We start from the raw sequence: 20,734 nt of genomic DNA, 5'->3' as shown, positions 1-20,734 counted from the left end.
AGTGGATTTTAATTGCTGTGGGCTCAGAAGACCTGGGGCCTGATTCTCCCCTCACACAAGCACGCTTTGAGAGTGGCTCCATTGAAATACAACACTTGTTTAACTGAGAGGAGAATCAGGTTTATGGAATGCAAAATAACAACATTCCCTGTTCTCCAGCCACCCTAATTATGAACCTGAAAGCGTCAAAGCAAGGATGTCTGCAGGAAATCAAGTAATGTTGTAGACACAGTAAAATGTTATTGGTGTGTAAAACAGGAGAGCAGTCCAAAGTTCTTTTTCATGTCTGCACTAAGCAGGGTTCTTTAACCTATCATCATGCCACTGGACTCAACACTTGGAAGATTCTGTACAAGGAAAACAGCTTAAATATTAAAGAGCAATTTTACCAAGGCTGACAAAACCAGTCTCTCAGGTCTTCATGTACCATAAAGACTTACTCACTGGCAAGATCAGTATTCTGTGGCGTTAACCATGCTCCTGATACGTTGACTGGGGTTTGCTCAGTGTGTTAATGTAAATAGTTATATAGTTATCATGTTTATCCTGTTTGTTTCTCCCTCCACCTCTGCCTCCATAAAATACTTGTGGTTCCAAGGTCCCAAGGACTTCTGAGTGCTTATGAGTAGGGAAGAGCAATCTAGAAATATGACCATGCACGTCATATTTTAACTCCCTGGATCCAAAAGTAGGAGTATAGCTCTGGGTAGGAGCTCAAGGCATAGTTTGATTTATTTTTAGGATAGGACATCTAGGCAGATTGAATCCAGCCCTTATTGCTGTCATTGGCAACTGGGCCAGATTCCGCTCCTATTCCTCTCTTTCAATATGGAATAACTCTATTCACCATCTTATTAAGGTTACTCCAGATTTACCCTGGTGAACTGAGAACAGAATTTGCCATGGAGTTTCAATTCTGCTTCTAACATGTACCAATCAATGAATGCCACCTCCCATTCTTCGTCAGACATTACCTAGATTTCATGGGCTAATTTAACCTCCTCTTTATTTTTTTTCTTTGCTTTTAGAAAGATTATATACCCCATCCTATTTATATTATTTTTTACTTCTGAGGCCATGCTTCAACGCTTTCTGTTTCAGTCTAAGCTAAATGGGCTGACCTGATAACATACAAACAGTGGGAGGAGCTTCATAAGCAAGCTATTATTTTTGCCTCCAGTTTTATTTCAGGCTGTTTTTATTTTTTCCTTCTTTTTTCCCCCTCCTGGGTATATCACCATTTGGTATGAGTGGGTGACGCTCCCACTAGCCAAATCATGCCAGCCAGACAGAAACAGGACAGGTAGGGATATTAGCTGGTCCACGTGTGGATATAAGTGACTATTAGGGTTACCCCCCACAGCAAGGTATCTTGTACTTGAATTCTTTCCCAAGCATTTGACATACCTGTTGTATAGTCAATCTCCCTAAATAATATATGATCTGACTCCTATTCATAGAATCACGGAAGTTAAAGATTGCTATGATTATTCCATTATTTAAAATTCTAAAGGATTTTTCAACTGTGGCACAACCAATTCCTGGCTCTGCCCATTTCAAACACTGACTTCAAGAAGAAAAAAAGACCCCAAAAATGGCAAGAGAGCTACCTGCTGGTATAGCGGTCAGTATCTCCACCTGTCACGCAGGCAACCAGGGTTCAGTTCAACAGTAGGGAGCCAATTTGTCATACCATCTCCGGGGGGAGGCTCAGCAGTGGGCATTGAACCTGGGAACTCTGGAGCTAAAGCTGAGCCTCTACCTCCTAAGCTAAAAGATCTGGTTCTGTTAGCCAAGACTGTGCCACACTCATCAACTTCCATATGTGACCCAGTCACCACTAGATAGGGACAGAGCACCATATTCAATGGGTTATGCATGCTTTAGGTCACATACAGGGGTTCCATTTCCCTGCAACTGTATCACTGCTCCCAATATTCTAGTATTGTATTTTGGCCATTCTGGTTGTAAATGGCTCAAGCGATGGTATTTCCACCAGTTTTCTTGAAAGTGGAAGATAACTTCCTAATAGTGAGACTTTCTTGTTAGCCAGCCTGCATTTTCTTTTCCCTTAATTTCAAACCCCTGTTTTTAACACCCTGAATCTGGGAAAGTTCCCAGATTCAAATTTTGATTTGCGCCTCTATCTTTACAATGGGCTGAACCAAAACCTTAGATCCTAACACCTCAAACTTTGGGAAAGTTTAGTTCAGGCTTTTCCCTAAACCCATTTTTTCCAGTTATACTTTCCTTATAGTAACATAAGCAATTGCTTTTCTTTTTCCGTATTTAATAGTTCACCTTTCATGTTTAATATTTCACTTTGCTCATTCAGTTATAATACATCTTCATCAACTACACTCTCAAACCTCAGAGATCAAAGAACATCTGAGAAATACAATGACAAATAAAGACCATCTAGCAGGGATAAACTCAAATGAGAAGTGAGCCAAAAATCTCAATAAACACTGAATCACTATCAATCTACTATATATGCAAACAAAACAACTGAAGAATTATTTTGCACTGAATGATGTTTTGCCAGTGAGACACTGTGCACAGCATGATTAATTTTCACAATCTAATGACTTCCTCCTCCCCCCCCAAAAAAACTTTATGAAACTCTAAATTTATCTTACAGTGTAAGTCTTAAATTTCATTCATATTTCACATTCATATTTGTTGCACTTTTTATCTTACTGCAACCTGGTGTGTAAATTTGTACCATACCTGTAAATGAAATCTTGTTGTATTAATTTTTAAAATTTTTATGTTCTTAGCTTTAGGTTATAGAGAAAAAGATTAATATTAAAAGTGGATATGTAACATACTTAAGGTTGTGCCACACTTCTGATAGAGTCTAGTTACAGAAATACGTTATTAAGCCATAAAGAGTCAGTTCAGGGTGAATTCTACTATATAGTCTGTGGGGTAAATTCTACCATAAACTCTATTATAATAATAATTAATATCTCTTGTTTAGGTTCAGTTTTCTCCCTACAGAATATAAATAATTTGTATCCTGCAGAGGAAGAATCAGGCCACTTTAACAGACCCAAAGCAAATGTCTGATATAAATTAATTAGGCTAATGTGAAATAATTACACATGCCAAGTGTGACAGGATGTATCAACCCCCCCCACAACTGGGCCAACGGAGGATGTCCAATCACTGTGGCCCAAAAGACTGCACCCCCTCATCCCAGCTGTACATGCTACAGGTGCCAGGGACAAATAAAAGGAGAGAGCCCCACTTACTCAGGGCTGGTTGAGAAGGAGGAAAGACATGTACTGCAGGCTCCTGCAGAGGAACCAGTAACTCTCCAGACTGTTGAGGCCGTGGACCTGGAGTATGCTGTGGAGGGACAGCTGATTGAGAAGACTGATGGGGATGCTGAGTCACTGCCAGCTGATACCAAAGATGGGCTTTATGGTAGGAGTTAGCCCAGGGAATGTGTTAGGAGCTGAGGTTTAAACCCTTAATAGGGAGTTTACTGACTACATAGGGCTCTCTGTGAGAACCCAGTGGAGTAAGTGGGCCCAGGTTCCCCTACCCCCACACTTGCCACTAAGTGTGGCGGCCAGGGACTCTTGATATAGACTGATTGTTTGTTCTGCCACACCCAAGGGATCAAAGTCCCCAAACTGCTATTGTTTACCCCAGCCAGAAGGCCCAGGGGCTATAGATTGATTGTTTGCCTGCCCCACCCAAGGAATCAGAACCCCCCTGTCAGAAGGCTGAGGTGCTATAAACTGTTTATTTGCTTTGCCCTGAACAGGGGTCTGGAATTCCTGATTGCGATCGCTTGACTCATCAGGCAATCTTGATGAGTATGTGATGGGGTGTATCAACCCTGCACTGGGCAAATGGGGGTGACCCCCGCTGAACAGACCATGCCACTGTGAAACCAAGGAAGTTCACTTTTCTTCAAGAATAATCTAAAATCTATTGTCATCTGTTTGGACTGAACACCCAGACATGCATAATAACTTTTTGACATTTTAAAAACCATTCCTACACAAATAATGCCTTGTAGTTAAATACTAAGGACTAGACTGTGCCTTGAACTTGAGCACAAAGTTTGAAAATCTGCCCCATTGATGTCAATAGACCTTTTGCCATTGACTTCAATGGGGTCAGGATTTTCTCTAAGGACTGCAAGGGCGCTGGGCAGGAGGCAAACTTGATTCCTCACAAACTTGCTATCCGAGCCAACTGGCTGCAGAACGGAGCAAACATTACCCCCTTTTACGCATGGCAGACCAGGAAGATCCAAAAGACAAAGTACAGTCTACTTAGAATTCTTTCATTCTCACTGCAAGGAGTGTCTCTCTTTTTTCCTGATAAAATAAGCTTAAATACATAATGATTCATCCATAGTCTTCAACTTTCTTTTAAATCTACTGACTGTAATGAGGAATTTGGAAAATAAGAAATTAAACAAAAAGCTCCACCTGGTGTATTCAGAGGGGTGGGATGTAATTTCAGTAGCCTTATAAATTAAGGATCATTTTAAAATTATTTATTTATAGTTGATGAATGAGTAATATATGTTGCTACATTATTTAGTAACTTGGTGTAAAGCACGTTAGTGAATGACATAACACCACGTTCTTATCAAGGGCTTTATAACCTGTAGATAGTCTTATTCATGATCTGTTCTTTTTACAAGGCTGGCTACAAATACTTAGAAAAAGATCCAGCAACTTTAGCGTTATCGGTTTGAATGCTGAATGAGGATAAAAGGGGCACCCAGCGCATAACTAGACCTTTTTCGTTTGTCTGGCTGTTCGTGATACACAGCCTTGCTGTCTCCCAACACAAGTGATGCTTACATGCTGGTATGCTCCATACTGATGACACTTGCAATGGAACCCCACTGGAGGAGAGGTCTATCTTGTATTGTTTTATTTTCAAGTAAGTTACTGATTCAGAGCTATTCTCAGCTCTGAACAAAGTAATGATAGATGATGATCAAAGGGATGGTGACTATAGTGGTTTGTTTTCTTTGTGTTACCATAGTGACTAGGAGCACCAGCCATAGACCAGGACCTATTGTGCTAGGTGCTGTACAAACACGGGGGGGGGAAAGGCATTCGCTGCCTCATCCCTACACACAATGTTTACTACAATGGGGCTCTGATCTCAGTTGGGACCCTCTACACACTACTATAATGAGGATCAGAGACATGACTCAAACTTGATTTGTGCCATGAATACAGTAGAATTACAATGAAGCAACATTCTTTATTCTGTATAATCAATACCACATTACAAGAACAGTAAAGCTGCAAAAAAAGTGATTAAAACTTAGGAAATGTTAATTTTGCCCCCTGTGAGTATGTATCCTACTTCCCCCCCGCCCCCAGATTCACCATCTTGTGAGTATGGCAGAGCACTAGTTCTATTATTGCCTTTCCCACAAGCACCATTGTTTTTCAAACCAATTGCTTCTGTACTCCTAATTTCTACAGGGGGATGAGGGTTCAGAAGCACTACAGCCCCAACTTTTCCCAGTCTGTTGTGCTGCCCCCTTGCCTCCACCACACACACACATTGGCCTGCAGATGCATGCAGCGGAGATTATGGACACAGATGCCAGTTCATCATACAGTGCATGGTATACATTTCTCTACCCTATGATTGCTGCCTCAGCACCTGTGCTCAAAATAGCAGGGCCACATCTCCTCTGGCATCCTCTTCAAGTTCCTAATTAGAGCTGGTTGGAAAATATTTACAAATAACATGTTCAACCAATTTTCGTGCCTTCAGTAACTGAATAAATTATTCACACTTTCAAAAAATTACTTGACCAGCTTTATAGGTAATTGAATAATATTCATTAAATAACTTATTTGATTTTTTTTTGCTATTATTTAATCAGTTATTGAAAATATTTTTTACATTATTCTACCAGCTTCAGCCTTTGTGATTTGGGGTTGAGGAAGGGAAGTGCATGCCATCAATCCACACTATCACAGGAACAGAGGACTGCAAGGGACCTCTTGGGTCACTGCGTTTAGTCGCCCGCTGTTGCAAGCAATGCATCATATTCTCCCTCATTAGAGACAATTGTGGGGAGAAATCTAAATAGTACCAATAAAGAAAAAAGTATTGGAGGGAAAACCAAAGACATTAGTTATTTATCATCATCCAACAATAATCCAGCTATTTTTTTCAGAGTGGAGAATTGCTGCAATTCATTATCAGATTTGCTATATAGTGAATCCAGTCTGAACTGCCAGGAGAGGGAGACAATGAACAGAATAGGATAGCAGAAAGGATTGAATGCTGATCTCAATTAAACCAGATACATGAAATCAATGAGTGGTTGCAGTGGTGTTCTTCATAGCCAGCTCAGTTTGATATGCAGGGGAATGCATCTGTTTTATTGTGATAGTAAATTTCAGAGAAGAGAGAGTAGAATATTGGCATTTCAATCAGGCAACTTCACGCACACAGCCTGCTCAACTCTGTGTTGAAAGCTTTATGAAAGAAAGCCTTTAGGATATCCAAGAGATTACTTACAAGATTCTGAAGGATGGAGTTGTATGAAATCCTTATAATAGAGCCTGGAGCCCTTATTGATGTGAATTTGAAATATGCCCCTGATCTTTTCAGAGTCTCTATAAGAGGCACACAGGTAAGCAGGGTAAAAATACAGACCTACAAAACACAAACACAGGCATATATTCATTATTTCACATACAAACTTTAGGTGTCATCCTTGGAGAATTGAAAACTGGTGATGTTTTAGAATGGGTAATTCAGGAAATTATCAGATAAGCTTATATTGCTTCAGCTACTGAAAAGAGGAAGCAGACATTGTCAAACGAGTGGATGTGGGTAAAAGATGAGTAAATATTTCAGGTTTTCGAGAAACCATAAATTACACTGTATCACTACCTTAATATATTCTGAGAATTTTCTTTTGACATAGCATTCCATGAGGATAAAATGTAGTCTTCAGCACATCAGTAAAGTATTTGTAACCGGCTTGCTCTCTTGCTACTAGAAAAAACAATGGTAGCAATTTCACATGTGCTAAATAGGTTTTCTGAGAAGCTGCAGGTTTTGCTTAAAATGATTAAATCAGTCTTTCCATTAAGATGGAAATGTTTCTGCTAAAAATCCTGAAAAAGGATGCTCCTGAGTATTATATGATAGCTCTTAAACAGAAAGAATTAAGTTAGTCAGTCTTTTTAGAACACCCTAAAACATCTCTAGGAAATTTCACTTATGCAATTTTGCTAAAGTTCCCAGTCAGAACCGAATGTCAATGTTACCTGACAGTTCATTTATAAATAATACATATAAACACTGACACTAATATTCCACAGGCACATGGCACTCTGATACTTTAACCAAATAGCACCATCAATTTGGAATCTCTACATCAAGGTTACAATCCAGTTCCCACTGCAAACCCTATTTTTCATCTCTCTTGTACCGTGCAGCGTTAGACTACATGAGGCAAATTTAGAAGTGATCCATTTAGAATCCAAATTTAGAAGTAACAGGAAAAGCAACTAATAAAAGTGTAAATTACATATCCTTACACCTTGTAGCCTCTCTGTGACCCAAATTAGTTTCCCTTAGGCCCACTAACCAATAACTTGTACCTAACAGCTTGCCTCTGAAATTAGTCCCATATCATCATAGGATGGCAAACATGTTTTCATTTGATAACATACAATTACTTCATTCCTCATACAGCAGTTGAGTCATGAATAAGTGAAGTAGCTAATGCACAAAGTAATTGTAAAATATATGCCCAACCCGACAAAGGCACGTACTTGATTTGCTATGCAAAACTGAAGACTATTTCAGTTTTCTGAAGAGTTGTTGCTATTTAAAATGTGAGAGGCCAAGCCTGATTTCCCCAAGCTTCCACTGCAGTCAGTGGAAGTCTTGGATGAGCAAAGAAAGGCAAGCTCAGGCCTGGAGTATGTAATATGATCACCAAAATTTGGGCCTTGACATGTGATCAGCACAGTCTGAAAATTCTTGAAGAACTAGAGATTACTGTGCTGCTGAAAACTTGGTCCAGTGTCTGAAAGGGGTCATAACAAAAGTACAGATTCTGCTACCCTTGCTCATGCTGAGTGATACCTTACTCCACGAGTTGATCCACTGAAATCAATTACTACGTAACTGATGTAATATGATATTTCTCAGAGTGAATAAAGGTAACAGAATCTAGCCCACAATTACACAAGAAAAGTGTTTTGTTTGACCTCTGGGAAAATGCAACTGTCTAAATATTCACAGATTGGATGTAGACATACATATATAATGCCTGTGAAAAAACACAGAGGACCAAAGGCATGAATAAGTGTGGGTTAAACTCTTCCTAATTAGCCAGTAATCTTCAGGACATGCACAGTGGCATGATTGTTTTTTACTTAGCAGGATCCTGATCATGTAAAGAGGGGTACTCCTTCAACTCCTATCGACATTGTGATCCGTCCCATGCCCAGGGTAGCCTCCTGAAAATGCCACGGTCAAGGCAGATTGTAAAAAGGGAGCAGATTCTCCCAGCACTGGTGTGTGGCACTGAAGCCAGACTTCCCAACCAGCCATAAACTGCGCTTCTGAATTTCCACAGAAGCCAGTATACCAATACATACAGCCCCCTTTACTGCATTTCAGCTTCTGGCTTCCAAATCAGCACTAGGTCCAGTAAAGAGACCAGTTATTTAAACTCTCTATGCTCTTTACTAAATAGGTGCCCTCTGATCCCCCGCTCCCACCCCACCCCCCAATCTACCCAGCATGACAGACATCAATGAAAGTTGTGAAGGGCTAAGCACCTCAGTTCCTTACAAGACTGGGATTGGAATCCAGAAAAATGGTAATGTCATATCCTAACCAGTTCTTTCAGGAAGCGACCACTACCACTCTCAGAACTGTTTTTAATGGATGCAGCTAGAAATAAAATCAGTGTATATCAGGGTTTATATTCTATACCTTTTAGCACTGTTCTATGCAGTTCAATCAAGTACATCAGCATTGTTCAATTGCTATTCTTGTGGTCTCACTCGACACTGAGTTTATACAAAGAATAGAAGAGAGAGAACTCGTCTTCTAAGAAGCCAAAGAAGAGAAGCTGCCATTTCTGTCCTGTAAAACACAGCACGTTTTGTGATGTAAAGTCAGCGTGATTTGAATAGATATACAGTTCTTCAGGGAAATTCACTACAGGAATTTTCCTCAGATCAATTAAATTTACAATAATTATTTGCACATCCAGATCAATTATTGTGCACACAAAGCAAGGCAACTCTACATGTCAAGAAACATGAGTAAAGATACAAAGACAATAGCTCCAAACTGAAGGATAGCTGTAAACCACAGATATATGGTCTTTTCAGTGTTTTGAAGACTTGAGCAATAGCAAGAAGCATTGCCAGTGTTAAAACTACATTAGCCACACAGTAGCTACAAGTAAACAACTAAGATGTTAGTATTTATCATATTGCAATATATATCTTGTCCTTATTGCTGTAATATTTTCCTATTCACCCAATGTAATTTCATGATGAACAGCTCTCATTGTGATAAGATTTCAGTTTTTACTCCAGTAGACAGGCATATTAGTCAGGTGTGTATTGAACATGAGAAGTATCTGTGGGCTGAACAAAACTCACTTATTTTTTAACCAAATCAAGGAAATTGATTGGGTGAGGTAAAGTAAGTCAGTATTAATAAACTGTATCAGCTGCACTGGTTAACACATAATATTTCAGAATAGAGTTTTTCAAGCTGCGAGGCTGGCTTCCCTTGGGAAACTCAAAGCAAGTCTGGGGAAAATGGGGGGAAAAAGGAATATTTTATTTTCTTGCTTCTCCATTTTCCCTTAGAACTCAGTAAAAGCCAAGCCTGTCTGTTGTCTGTGGAATATTCAGTAGAAGGGTCTGCTTTTGCCAGACCCTAAAGTGGTAATGATTCTGTAAGAAGGAAGAATTATCAGGCTGTTCTATATCTGTGTTTAAAATAGATTACCAAATTTTACTTTTTGTAATATGAGGAGAAGGGAGAGAATAGCTTCCTCTTTCTTTTATAAACACTTGCACTGGGAGCATTGGGGTGGAGACGGGTGGATTTCCTGTATCCAATGGGGAAGAATATTGTGACAAAGTTGAAGAAAAATTAGCTTAAATATTGTTTAATAATAAGGGAATAAAGCAAAGAAAGAGGAGGGATGTGTGACCTGCAGCCTTACAGTCTTGTACTATTGATCTCACAAAACAAATGGGTCAGCATGTGGATGTGAGGAAACCTAGTCCTATTTGCAAGCTAGGAAGGTGGGCGGGCGTTAGCCCGCCCACCGCTCAAGGCCCCTCCCCCACCCTAAGGGGAGGAGCTACTGGACCGAGGATGCAGCTGATTGCTTGGGACAACAAATGTAAAAACAGGAAAGGGCATGAGGGTGTGAGGAAACCTAGTGTAGGTGAGGCAACAAATGCTTCTGATGATTCAGAAGTTGCACTGCTCCCTTTGAGTCATTGGTAAATCAAAGCCAGAGTGAGATGCCAGGAAGCACCACACAGGTAGAGCACTACCAGGTACAGCCTGCTTATCCACTCACTTATGCTAGTTTTACACATCATGGTAATTCCATTGACTCCAATAGAGATATTCCTAATTTACACCGCTATAAATTGAAGAAGAATCAGATCTATTGTCTTTTGGATGAGATGCAAAAATTAGGCTCTGGTCATCTGTGGTCATTAAAGATTCTATGGCAACTCTTGCAAAAGTTAAGATGTCAGCCCTGGTATTCTGACAAAATTCCAGCTTTGAGAACTAAATTCCACTTCCCTATATTCTTCCTCCATTTTCAATGGGATAGTTGGTCCTAAACTGTTGTGGCAGTGGTGCTATTAAGCAAGGGTAGAATTCACAAAGGTGCGTGAAATGTCCCCTAAGTATCCTTTACCTTTCTCACAGGGGTATTGTGTGACTTGATTGGTTAATGCTTGTACAGTATGTTGAGATTCCTGAATAGAAGCTGCTATGGAACAGCAAGGTAATATACATGTTATCATGACATACCATAGTCACCACTGAGTTCAGGGGTTCAGTTTTAACCCTTTTGTTGGTTAATTTAAGGTGACTGTGGCCTCCTGTGCTAGAAGCTGCAATATTTAAAACCCCACTAAGTCTATGACATTAAAATTAACCTGCTGGCTCACTACTGGGTATTTTCCATCCTCCTTGGTTGGGCTGGAGGGAAAGGATCTAGGCAGTGGAGGAGGTCACTGAATTACACAGCTCAGCATCAAGCTAGTAGATTGCTCCATAATCACTAGTGTACAAGAAAAATAAATAATATGCTTAGATCAGAGAGAGACCAGGCTCAGGAGAGACTCATAGGCCTGGTCTACACCTAAAACTTAAGTCTACCTAGCTACATTGCTCAGGGACATTAGCCCACTATAGACACCGCTAGATCAATGGAAGAATTCTTCTACCAGTCTAGTTACCACCTCTTGAGGGGGTGGATTAACTACGCTAATTGGAAAAAAAAACCTTTCTGTCGCTGTAGCACGTGTCTACACACTACGGTGTTACAGCAGCACTGTAGCTGTGCGCTGTAGCATCTGTAGTGTACACAAACCCATAGGCTGCAAGCGAGCAGGAGTAGCAGGTTGGAAGCTGCCTGTGGAGGGAAGGCTGGGGAGCAGACAACCTGTGAGCTGGCGCACACATCTCATCATTGGCAGGAGGATACAGGGCAGTGGCCTGCACGCAGGAGGATGGTGTGGGGTGTATACAATGAGACATGGTTACCTTTTATGTCCTTGTACCATACAGCCTATAGGAGCTGAGTTTGGGAACTGTTGGATTGACCCTTTATTTTAACTTAAAGTCATTGTGCCTAGGGTCATTGCACCTTTTGGTTTCTGGCAACCTTAGAACAGTAATGCTCTGTTACTCAAAATGCGTATGTGTTTGTGGAAAACCACCACAGGCTAGAGCTTTTAGAACCTAATGCTGGGAGAGTCTCTGTCCATTGTCTCCAAACTCATGGTTTACAAAAAGTACTACCAAACATCTAGAAAGCACTGGTGTGCCCTACCCCTTGCAGCAACACCCTGCAGCGGGATTGGATACAACATATCATACCTTGGTGTTCTCCACACTTCACACAGCTCAACAGCTGTTTGTTTACTCCTCTGGTTCTATTCTTATTCCCCATAGCTATCAGCGTCCATGCTGTGAACTCAATCATCACTTAAGAGTTCTGCTACCCACAGACTTAGATACTGTGGGACAGATTCTGCCCCCTACTTTCACCCCTGTACACTGCTACAACAACATATCAGAGTCAGAGTAGAATTTCCCTGACACATGTACAACATAGTGTCACTGTATGTGGCCTTACCTTGGTCCCTTCATAAGCCCTAGCACAAGTGGTGTGCCAGGGCCAGTAAGGGATAGGGTGACCAGATAGCAAGTTTAAAAAAATGGGATGAGGTGCGGGACAATGGGCACCTATATATCACAAGACCCTAAATATCAGGATTCTCCCCCTATAAAATCAGGACATCTGGTCACCCTAGTAAGAGGGTGGCAAAAGAAGTTCTCATAGTGAGATTCTGGGTTCTCCTGAACTGCAGAGCAGCCCATAGTCAGCCCTTGGCTATTCTAATTTATGCCAGAGCTGCACCAGCTCCCAGAGCAGCCCAAATCCCAAGTGATTTTTGTACTGTGCAAAGAAACTCAACCATTGCCTGCTTCTGTCATTGAGGGTCTAATCCTGTAACCTTTACTCACACGAGTGGTGTGATTGAAATGTTTATATTTCTTTTGGAAATAGGAGCCAGAGCTAACTATTTTGTTTCCTGTTTTGCAGAATTGGCTAGGCAAACTAAGGAAAGATGGATATCAGTGATTGAAAGGGAGGAGGGTAATTGATGAGAAGCAGTGGCTTACCTATAGCATCAGGTACAGAATTAGCCAGTATGAGAAGCAGCATATGAAACTTGATGGACTGATCCTGTATGGCAAATCCTTTGTGCCCTGGATTATATTTATAAATTCTTGGTAATCCTTTTTTGTTATTTTTGTTGATATTTTAATAGGAGAACCTACCAATTTCACAAGAGACCAATGATAGAAATCTTTTGCAATGAATACTTTCATTGTGTCAGTGCTAGCCCTAGGTTTTGCATGGTCCTGTGAGAAGTGTAGAGCCCATCCAGCCCTTTCCTCTCCTGTAACAAGGTGTGTGTGCGGGCAATGATTGGTACACCAAACTCTTGTGCATGGAAGGGAGGAGCCTCTGTATCATAAGCCTAAAACTGACTTATTATTTTTGACATCTGAGGGCTGGCAATATTCCATACACACCTACACAGAAAACATTACAATTGGTTATGAATCCACCATTTCTTTTGGAAGGGTTTTTCACAAAGGACTGCTAGCAGCTCACATTTGTGGGATCACCCCATTTTTCTCTTACAAATTTCTCTAAACTATTGTGAGCCTGTGAAACATCATCCTTGTGATGTGCTGTTTTGACATGTCACCATGCTGCAGTGCATTACAACAAAGCCACAGAAATATGTGCCTTATACCTGGTTTTGTGGTGTCATGCAAACTCTCAAAAGTAACAGCATTAACTCCATTGTAGGTGTGATTTTTGGGGATCACCCAGACCACTAAGAGGTTTTGTCACCGCCTGTCCTGTAAACTTGGGTGCCTTCATGCTGTACAGCTTTGGTTCCCTGAACCAAACAGGAGATTGCCCACAAGCACAAAGTCTCACCCTGGCTTCCACCAACCTACTTATTTCTTGCAGGATGACGCCAACAGCACTTCCAGTTCTGAGTCTCCCCAATTCCATCCACCACAAATTCTTAACCACCAGACACCTGGATTTTTCCCCTCTGGTTTTTCAGAGGCATGAAAAGAGCCCCGTAGACAGGAGCTTGCTTTGATGCTCACATTCCACACTTTGCAAACTAGAGACCAGCTTGGAGTAAAAATAAACAAAAAGTTTATTTAATAGAAAAATCACAGATGCAAAGATGAAATAGCAAGGGAAGCAACATATACAAGTTATTCAGAAAATACATATAAAGAGGCAACCTCAGGCTTTACACTTCTACATTAGACAAAATTCTTTTGGAATGCAAGTTACCCATTGCCTTTGAACAGTGTCCCTGCATACCCCTATCATCGAGGGGATCCAGTATTTCATGGACATCACCTGCCAATTGCCTGTCTCTTAGCTGCTGGATAGTCTTCAGTTCAAGCTCCTTCCTTTTTAAAAAGGTTTTTCCTTTTCCACCCCTGCTGCCGCCCCCCGGTGATTCATGATTATACAGACTGGGAACATTCTAGTTAGGATGTCTCTATGTCTTACCTCTAATAGCCCATCATTTGTCTTTTCCTAAAGTGTATAATGATAGGTGCTTGGAGTTAGTCACCTCCGGTTGGGGAGGCAGTCCCTCCCTGCCTGACTGCCTGCCCACTACCCTGCTGTTACATGGAGCTGTATGTTGCAGCACAAATTATGAGCAGAATATTATATCTACACAAATATATAATCACATAACCACAGTCTGCTTACATCTCATAATGACCATCAAGTGCAGAACTTTACAAGCTTTCATGAAAGACCTAACTCAATATACTTTTATAGTACAATAACATTGTTATAATAGTTAATTCAACTGCTTATTCTTTGGGGTTCAAATCCCTTATTCTCCCCTTTGGGTGTCTGGACCCTCATTGTCACAGTAAGTTACTGGGAGGGTGAGGAGTTAGTTGGTTTTTGATTTTGGGACAGCAGGGCCTTGTTTTTGCAGATCTGCCAAGTAAATTTTCCTAGATAGTTTTGTGGCATCAGGCATTTCACAGACACAGCCCAGGGCTATCCCCCAGTTCCCACAATGATGTTCACATTGATTATTTAGTCATTGAATAGTACCGTTTCAAATGTTTTATGCTACAATTTTAATAAATCAACACCCATGGTTATCCTGGGTAAATTGGGAGCATCAGACACATTAGCATTGCCTCTAGGTACTAAACAAGAGCACCATGACCCATCACACAGTCCCTGTGAGCCAAGCCATGGGCTCCATGATCAGCTTGTAGCATCATGTGGTCTCCAGGGAGTGACAGTGGCCAAAAAAAACCCTCAAAACCCACAGAGGTTGGTCTCCAGAAACTACAGCGTTGTCCGGTCTCGTGAATTTTTTCCTGAGTCTCACAGTATTGGAGGTTTCTTAAAGCCCCAGCTCCTGGATTAGATGAGAATCTCAACTTCCATTTTGCATCTCTAGCCCTCATCGTTGTGGAGCCACTGTGCAAGCCTGCTCCAAGCGCGCCCTTACAGCTCAAAAGCCTGAAGACAAAGCAAAAGAAGCTATTTTCTGTTCAGGCCTTTATTTATCTTCACATCCTCATTGTTTTTAAGGCCAGCTCATAGCTGCGAGGGGCGGGAGGGGGGGAAGTAGCTGACTAAGGCTTTTTTGAAGGTTTGGAATGGGCAACCTCGGGCAGGTGCAGGAGCAGGTGCAGGCGCCCCCAGGGAGCTCAGTGCCCAGATGCGGGGGGTGGCGGGGGAGGGAGTTGCAATGGCTGCTCCGGTCCCTCTGCCCCATGCAATCCCGCTCCCTGGGGCCAGTTCTCTCTGGCCCGGGTGGAAGCCGTGTTGCCATGGTTACCTGCACCACCCCGGGGAACCCCGAGCAGCACCTGCTTCTCTGCAGCTGGGCTCCACCCCCCGGAGGAACCCCGGGGCCTGCCCCCGCCCCCAGCCCCCAGCCCCGCCTCCTGAGGACAACGCGACGCTCTGACCGCGAGGTTTAAGCTCTGGTTTCTCTGGCGCACGAGCTGTGCCCTTATTAAAGATGGCCGCCCACCCGCCCATGGCCTCAAATGGGTTTGAAGCCAGGAAGCGGTCTGTTAAGATGGCCGCCGTTTCCCTGCCCGCGCGGCCGCCCTTAGCAAAGATGGCTGCCGTTTCCCCGTTGCTTCCAATGGGTGTGAAGGTAGGCCGGGGCGGTGGGGGTGCCTGCCCTTTGACAAAATGGCGGCGCCCTGTTCTCGCCCGACCGCCGCCAGCCTGGGTGGCTGCTAGAGCCGCGGGGCAGAAGAACCGGTCGTCGCCCTGGTAAGGGATGATCGTGCGGGGGGGAAGGGGCGCAGGTTGAGCGAGTAGGGGCTGGAGGGGGGCGAAATCTCCGCTCCCCGCCGCTAGGGGCTGAGGGAAGAGGCTGTGGCCGCCCCTTGGTGTGTGTGACTGAGGTTGAATTGGCCCTTGTGAAATCATCAGGCACCAGCTGGGCGGGGGGGATTGGGGGGCAGCTTCCACTAAAGAACTAGGAGCCCTCCCAGAAATAAAAATGCCAGCGTGTGGTGGCACATGGGGCCTTCCTTGTATTTCTGCCCCTGTGGCCAGTAGATAGACCAGAAACACGTCAATAACTCACATATTTGTGCTGGGGTGTGGTGCTTTGTGTTTGTTTGTTTGTTTGTTTGTTTGACTCTCGTGGGTGAATTTACTTCTGTCGAGTGGGACTTTCGAACGGTTTGGTTTGATGACAGGCCTTCCAGTATTGCCAAACTCTCCTGCTAAGTGTTGGGTATTGTTGCAGTGTGTGTTTTCTTGATACCAGTGGCTATAAACATGATATTAACCAAGGGTCTCAGCTTTCACCAAAAAACCTAATCCTCATGGTGGGGGAGATTTGAAAATGCAAACTCTAAAGGCTCCAGCATCAAAAAGGCAAATAAAATGAACCAAAATATATTATTTTAAAGATCTTTGGATTTTCATTGTTTTATTTTGAGCTCTCACTCATAATTTTTAAATACTTGAGGTTGGTAATAGTTTCTCTCTCTTCCTGCTTCCCTGTGGTGGGGAAAGGAATTGTCAATGATGCATACATGTCAATAAAAAAACACTTATCTGTTCCTTGCATATTATGCTGTTTGTCTCAAATGCTTATTAGGAAAGGAGTAATAAAGGGGGAAGAGAGTGGGAAAAGTGTGACTATTGGAAGCAGGGTAGGAAAATGGAGATAAGATAGGTGCCTGTATATAAAAATGTGTGTCACCACACCGCTCTGTCAGTAACAAGAGGGGTGAAGGTGGACAGACATATCTGTATTGTATATATCTCCCTCCACTCTTACTGCCTTATTGCTTTGTCCCAGAAGAAGCACTGTGGCATAACAGGCATTGGACTGGGATTACTATTTATGTCCTCAGGTTTTTCTTGTGTTGTCCTATTATCCAGGGGGCCAATCTATGGCGCATTCTTCTAAAACTTATCAGCCAGAGATCTTTTCTGTTCAGGTCAGTTGATCTCTGAACTTCTGGATGTCTTTTTTTTTTTTTTTTTTTCCTATTTACATGCTCTTTCTTTCCTTCCTCCCCTTTTTTTACTAGCTTTTCTCATTTTGAGGACTGCTGTGAAACTACTAAAGGGACCAATAAAAACAGGTCATTTAGTGATGATGGTTTAATTAAATCATAATATTTGGTATTCATATAGCACCTTCCATTCCGTGATCTCAAAGTGCTTTACAAACATTAATATCTTAAGCCTGATAACTGCTCTGTGAGGTGGTAATATGGGTATTATCCATGTTTCTAGGGAAATTGAGGCATAAATAGATTGTGACTCAGCTTGGTGATATATGTGACTTTGAACAAGAACAGGGATTCCTGGCTCCCCAGCCTTGTCTTTTAGCCACTAAACATTCCCCCCCCCCCCCCCCCCCCCCCCCCCCCCAAAAAAAAAAAGGTCGAACAAAATAATAGTAGAAAATTTGGAAGGTGATGCCTTAGATGAAGATTGTGTATTGGAAGCAGAGTCCCTAAAACAGATTTTGCTATAATTCTCTTTCTGTATTTTCACTAATTTTTATGAGTGACTGAATTTTCTGGATTGTGCAGATCTAACCAAGTCAGTAGAGCAAACATGCTTTATTCAATACAAAAGTCAAACAACCCACTTAGTTTTTTAATCTTTAATAAATTCCAGCTTGATCCAGCTAATCCTTTTACTCAAAATATAAAGAAATCTTTCTTCTCGAGACGTAAAAGATGCTAAAATAGTTGTGGCATAACCAAGAGACTCAGAATTGAGTTTGGAACTGAGGACCCTATTCTGCAAAGATTTACACATGTGCTTGGCGTTATGCACGAGAAAGAGATGAATGGGGCTAAAGTAATATAATGTATACAGTAAAAACTGTATGTAAGGCTTTGCAGGATCAGGGCCTGTTTCTATTCTTTAAATGAGTGCTAATGATGGTTAGGGATGGTAAGTTTGATCTGTATATGTATGTTACTGCTATTGGAAACAAAGAAATTAATACCTGGCTGAAATTATGACCTTGCAAAATGGCTTTTCTTTGACAGTGTGACTCATTTATCTCTACAGGTGTACTGTGGTGGTAAAGTGCATCAAGTTCCTTTGTGAAAACAAACATAAAAGTAGGATCTCTGGTTCTTAAAGTTACTTACCTCAAAATACCGCCTGTGGTTTTAACTTGATACTCAGGAGGAAGAACTGCTCTGATTCTCACAGTACTAGTTTTTAGCACATGTACTGGAATCCTTGTTGCTACTATTGCAATGTCGTGGGTGCAAGCAGCAGTCAGCCGGCCCAGTGAGGATGTGTTTGATGAAGATGCTGATGAGCTGCATCTAGTGCAGAAAGAATGGAAGAGCACCATGGAGAAAAGAGTCAAAGTAATTTTTATAACCATTACTTTATTTTTAGTAGCCTTTTGGCCATTTTCTATAATGCATAAGTTGATGCCTGCATGAATGATTTAAGGGGAATTTGAGGATGCTGTTTAAAAAAAAAAAATTGTGGATCAGTTTGTTTGTTATGACTTAAAAACTGAGCAAGTTGTTAAGGAAATGCTACCATCAGAACACACTTGAGATTCTTCTATGGAGAAAGTGCCTGAAAATCCAGAAGTTGTAGCCAAAATTCTGCATATCTAATCTGCTCTTGTACATTGTGTATTTATGTATGTAACTCCCCCAATTATCCATGGGTGTTCTGCTTATAAATTCCTGCACCTCAATAGGAGGCTAGTTCCTCACAGTAAAAAATATGCAAATTTAGTCATGTGACTGTTCTCTCTATTGATGGAGAGCACAGCGATGGCAAAACAGTTGCTGGGTTCCTGCCACAGTTTCTCTTTAAAAACACAGATGTGGGAGGTCAGGCTGGTTGAAGGAATCTTCTGAGTTCTTATCTCAGTTCTACCACTAATCTGTTCTTTGGCCTTGGTTACATTTTCTCTAGCTGTAAAATGGGGAAATAATATGTATCTATCTCCTAAGCATGTTATGAGTATTAGTGACTTTGTATAGCACACTGAACATGAAAAGTGCCCATATAAATCCCATGTGCTATCAAGTGTCTGGTTCGTATATTGCATCATGATAGAAGAACTGTGTTTTTAAATTTTGAGTGATATAATTAAACAAGGCCAATGAAGATGTATGAGCCATATTTTACCATTTTTTTAAAAAAGTGGAAATCACCATTTAAATCAATGGCATAGCCTGATTAAAAATCAGTAGTTCATTGTAGCCCCATAGCAACGAATATATAGTAATTCCTCTGATCTGCCTTCCTATAGAACTGAAAATAACAGTGAAAAATTAATTTTTATTAAGGCTCGTTTTAACAAAGAAATCCTAAAATCCTGCAAGGCCCAGATGAAGGGCAAAACTCTGACTTCAAGTGGCATTGTATTAGACTCTTAGGATTTTATCTCTTGCCATTTACTTTAATGAGCACTGGATCAAGCTCTTAATAAATACAGCATCACTATGAATCATGGTGCTGGGAACATTAAACTTCCACTCTTGGGTGATCAACATCTGATCAAAAGAACAGGAAAAAGAAGCTGTGGTGTGGGCCATTGATTAGCAAATGTATTACTGTGGGACTAGAGCAGTGTTTCTCAATTGGTTAGGGTTCCACGAGAAAGTGACATCGCGCCGCCGAGAGCAGCTGTTTTCCGTGCCGCCGAAAAAGGGAAGATGTCCCGGATTTTTCGGCGGAGGGTATCGAGTATGAGTGTAATTTCCCCGTGGAGCCTAAAGGGTTCCGCGGGGAAATTTAATTGAGAAACACTGGACTAGAGCATTATTTTTTGAGAAAAGCTTCTGGATTTTGGCTGCTTCAAGGAAACTTTATTCTGCTGTTTCGAGGTGCTTCTAAGGCTCGTTCCTTATATAATCACATCTGGTATTTTTATAGTTGAAATTTCACCATCTCCAGTTTCCTTGAGGGAAAAATCGTACATCCTAGAGAGCAAGCTCTGTTTTCATTCATGGCTTCTCAGCCTCGGGGTGGCATCTACCATCCCTTTTTTAGTGGCTAGATGGAAGAGGGGCCCTGAAACATTTTTGCTGTTGAAGCCTGAGGTCGCAGCATAGAAGAGGACAAGAATTGCTGTTCTAATCCATGTTACTGTATGTGTAGAATAAGGAAACATTTGCAGTACAGTCATTTATTTTCTGACCTCACTGTATATAGTTCTGAAAAAGGGAGTCAAAATGACCATGTTTATAAAACACCAAGAAGATTTGTTTGGTTTTTTAGTTTTGTCAATCTTTCATTTCTGCTGAACAGTACAGTATACAAGTTTCACATACATCTAGCCAAATTAGAAAGCTTTATTCCAAGAAACTGAATGTGTGTATAGATTTGAGCTCTTGTATTATTTCTTGG

At 41.5% G+C, this 20,734-nt stretch overlaps 1 protein-coding gene across 1 annotated transcript in view; it reads left to right on the top strand.

Annotated features, from left to right (window-relative positions):
* The first annotated feature begins 16,011 nt into the window (after nucleotides 1-16,011).
* Nucleotides 16,012-20,734, top strand: part of YAE1 (YAE1 maturation factor of ABCE1) — a 12,101-nt gene continuing 7,378 nt past the window's right edge. Inside the window, exons 1-2 of the mRNA XM_067550398.1 lie at nucleotides 16,012-16,135; nucleotides 18,416-18,726. Of these exons, the coding sequence (XP_067406499.1) occupies nucleotides 18,610-18,726 (117 nt within the window). The 5' untranslated portion in view covers nucleotides 16,012-16,135; nucleotides 18,416-18,609. The remainder of the gene's footprint in view (nucleotides 16,136-18,415; nucleotides 18,727-20,734) is intronic.

This window comes from Emydura macquarii, unplaced genomic scaffold (assembly GCF_026122565.2).
Source record: "Emydura macquarii macquarii isolate MOO-44397 ecotype Brisbane River unplaced genomic scaffold, CSIRO-AGI_Emac_v2 contig_1263, whole genome shotgun sequence".
Classification (NCBI taxonomy): domain Eukaryota; kingdom Metazoa; phylum Chordata; order Testudines; family Chelidae; genus Emydura; species Emydura macquarii.
This window is presented reverse-complemented; position numbering and strand designations above follow the sequence as displayed.